At 36.4% G+C, this 3,964-nt stretch overlaps 1 protein-coding gene across 1 annotated transcript; it reads right to left on the reverse strand.

Annotated features, from left to right (window-relative positions):
• Positions 1–1,055: 1,055 nt before the first annotated feature.
• Positions 1,056–1,805, reverse strand: SHLD3 (shieldin complex subunit 3). The gene has a single exon (XM_029085778.1). The coding sequence runs from the start codon at positions 1,803–1,805 to the stop codon at positions 1,056–1,058; it is 750 nt and encodes a 249-aa protein (XP_028941611.1).
• Positions 1,806–3,964: the final 2,159 nt, after the last annotated feature.

Raw genomic sequence — 3,964 nt, forward strand, 5'->3', positions numbered from 1 at the left:
AAACCTTAACCTCCAGCTACAGCAAAATTATCTGGAGTTAGCAGGGGTGCCTAAGAGAAATACATACCCTTGCAGTCACATCGATCCCAGTTAACTGCTCTACTGACCCTCCAAACATTGAACTGAGCAGGGACAGCATGACCTTGAAAAACTCTATTCTTTCAGGTAACAAAAAGTCATGCTGAAATCAGCCTTTTATCACCATAAAATGCATTCAAATCTCAGAGACCTTTATCTTCCATAACGACAACAAGTAGAGGTTTACAGATAGAAGTCTGATTTCTTAATTTCCCAACCTGTAGCTGGAAGTTAGCTCTTTCTTGTTCCCCAGTATAATTGAAAAAAAAAAGACCAGAAACATCAGGAAAAAAAAAAAAAAGATCTTATTACCAAAGTCATAAACTAGGAATCGCTAAGTAGTTCATTATTTTTCAGCACACAAATTCCACTGAAACTTTTACTAGCATTTCTGGGAAAGTATGGTTAACATTACTAAGACAGCATATACATGCAACAGAAAGTAAGTTTTTATTTCATGCAAAGGGTGTGCCTTTATTAAAAAACCCTCACACACTACTTTCAGGAAAGAATCAGATCTTGAAAGTTTCAGTGTCAAAAATAATTACGAAACCTTGCAGCGATTATAATCACTCACTTAAAAATATTTTTCCTTCTCATTTCAGAGAAGCAGTGAGCAAGTACTTTGCTTGACTGAAAGCATAAATTTTATTATCTGACACAGCTTGACATAATAGTCTGGAGTTTTTATTTCATTTTTTTTTTCCTTTAGACCACCAAGGTAGAGAAAGGCTAAAAAAGGCAGTACTAAGCCAAAGAGAATCTTACTAATCTTAACAGAAACACTTGTAAGTCTCCTGGCAAAAAAAAAAAAGTTAAATAAATACATTATTACAGGTAAAAAACTGCAGTAAAGTAACATTAAGTAGTTTTCTTCTTCTTAATTCATCAGTTGTTCTGAAGTTATTATACTCTAAGCTGCTTAAAAAACTCTAGTACTTCAGACAGCAATTTTACCATGAAACTCTATCTTACAATTATAAACTAAATATAATTCCAAATTTATGTACAATCAAATTCATTTTATCAGTAAGGCTTAGCTTTTCCCTAAGAATATTTCTAACGTATTCACAGTATAATATATCACAGAAAATCCATATCTGTCCCACAGATCTTTGGATAGTAGCATTGCAAGATGGCAACTCATTCTGCTTGATGAGTCTATTCAGTTTTATCCAGATGTCCTCCAAATTCTGATCATTAGAAACAGACTGTTCAATTGTCCACTTTGCTCTATAAAATGCATGCAGCTTTAGTCTTTCCAAATTATTTTGCAGTTCTTGAGATAAAGGAAGAATCTTTTCTTTAAGCTTAGGGCTAGGGAGAGAGACACTCCAAGACCTTTTCAATTTCTGTTTTCCATTAGGTGGTGGTTCTCCTTGATTGTCCAAGTTAATTGGTCTGTGAACAGTCTGTGCTTGGATTGAAGTCTGCCCATGTTTCATGTTAGACTGGAACTCAAGGAGATTTTTTGTGCAGTCATAATCAGGAGATCCTGTAACATATTCTGAAGGTGTAGAAAGTCGTTTCAATTCTTCTGCTTCCTCACAAGAAATAACAGGTGGCCACTTTTTTGGCTTGAGGGGAAGTCTGTACAAATCATTTGGAAACCAGGGTGTAAATCTTGGTAACTGACGAATGGGAAACTCCTTCATAGCTGCTTCTGCAAATTTCTGCAGCTTTATTAGATCTCTCTGATGTGGTCGATAATGCAAGACCACTTCCATGCTTGTACAGTAGGAATCCAGTTATTCTTAAGAAAAGGAACAGTTTCTTGATTAGGATTCTCAAATCTAGACTGAAACATCTTATTTACAAGAATTTCCTTGCCTCGTGCTGCAAAGATCAGTGGAAAACAGGACCTAAAGCAGAAGTGTTATAAAAAAAATAAGATACTACCATATGAAGAAAAACATTGCTAGGATATTTTACAAAAAAAAGCAACATGTAATAAAAGTGAGATATATATCAGAACATTCTACTTTATCCATGCTGAACATGAGCGACCATATTCCATCGTTAACAGTGAAACTTCAGTACACTGAACATCATCTATATGCACTAAGTTTACTCACACTGTCCCTCCCAAGAGTAGTCTTTTACTGTCACCATCCCATACTTGCCATCTATCTGTCATTACTCTTGCTATATTGTCATGATGCACTTAAAACCATACAATTACTACTGCCTATTTCCTCAAATTTACCAGACAAATCTATATTTTTTTAAAAGTGTTTTCCTCCTACACTTCAACATTTTAAGCCAGAGCATATAAAGCAACTAGAAAAGACATGTATTAGAAAAACCCTTCCTGAAACAGTACTGACTGATACAACAGTTTTTAAAGTCACCAGTTAAAAGGGAAGTGCTATGCATAAATCAAAGTTGTCTGCTTCCATCTCATATCAGAACTACACATTTAGCTTTTGTCTCAGAACTGCTGAGCAATACATGCAGCTGCCCTTTTAGCTCTTAAGGACCTAATAGTTCCTTAATTTATTAGACTTTTAGGATAACTAAAAGACTCATTAAGTCCTTAAAGACTTTATACTTTCATTATCGCTGCTACTGTCATACAAAGATTGTATTAAATGCAGGGGAAGAGGAGAACCCTGCATTTCATAACATGCACCCTCTTGCTCTCCTGTTTTTCCCCCCATAGCAAGTTTGCAATCATTTCAGGTTCCCTGCCAGGGATCAGCAACATAAAATGGTATTACAATCAAGAAAATCTAGGACTCCTTAATCATTACACTGTCAAGATTTTGTTTAAAATAATCACAATGCAAAACAATCTTTGATACCTTTCTCACTTCTTTTACAAAATCTACAGCCTGCACACTGCAGTAAATTCAATATAAACCCAAGGACTATATTGGTTTCTTACAAAAGGAAAATTATTAATCATAAAACTTCTTGTTTTGAATTAATTACCAGCAAAATGCATCTGTAACATCAGTGGATGATGTTCTGTGTTCTCGGGTTTTTGGCTTTATTTTGCATGTGTGTACATATATGAAAAAGGGCTTGTTGATCCTTGAATTACGGTTAACAGATTTTACTGTGACAAGCAGACACCACTGAGAACTCTCTCCAGACATCCTGTCAAACTATTAAATGGGCAGAAGATGGGCTCTGAAATCATCTGCACACCTGTACTACATTATACATCTGAGCAGCATCACTGATTTAGACTGCTTTGAGAATTTAAATTTTAACAAATGATTTATTACTCCTACTTAACTAGCAGCATTTATTTTATAAACAAGCACAGTTAGGAAAAAAAAGAATCACAGAATGGTTTGGGATGGAAGAGACCTTAAAGATCATCCAGTCCCAACCCCCCTGCCATCAGCAGGGACACCTTCCACTAGACCAGGTTGCTCAAAGCCTCATCCAGCCTGGCCTTAAACACTTCCAGGGAGGAGCATCCACAACTTCTCTGGGAAACCTGGGCCTGTGACTCACCAAAGAAAGTAAATATTGTAAAAGTAAATATTTATTTCAGTCTGTTGACTGTAATAAAGTGCAAGTAGATTCAGGCTTTTTCATTGTTACAGCTGCTGACTTACTGGTACCCAACTGCCCACAGAAATGATCACACTCTTTACAAGGCTCTCTTGATTTTTCTATTAATTTTGCAAGGTATGTGAGAGACACGCACATTTTAATTTTCCTTATTTCAAGCCCGTGAGCCCAGCAGCGGTGCATTAAGCATGTGGTTAAAGGGGCAAAAAAAAATATTAAAAGGGGAAAAACCAAACAAAGACACAGTAGAGAACTGGAACGGAAATTTAAAAAATAAATTTCTTGTCACTGCTGAAAGCCTTGTGCAAAATGCAGATACACGGAGGGGCCCCGGCGCCCGCCCGGCGAGGCGCACAGC

The sequence above is a fragment of the Antrostomus carolinensis genome, unplaced genomic scaffold (genome assembly GCF_000700745.2).
Source record: "Antrostomus carolinensis isolate BGI_N321 unplaced genomic scaffold, ASM70074v2 scaffold14737, whole genome shotgun sequence".
NCBI classification, from domain to species: Eukaryota; Metazoa; Chordata; class Aves; order Caprimulgiformes; family Caprimulgidae; genus Antrostomus; species Antrostomus carolinensis.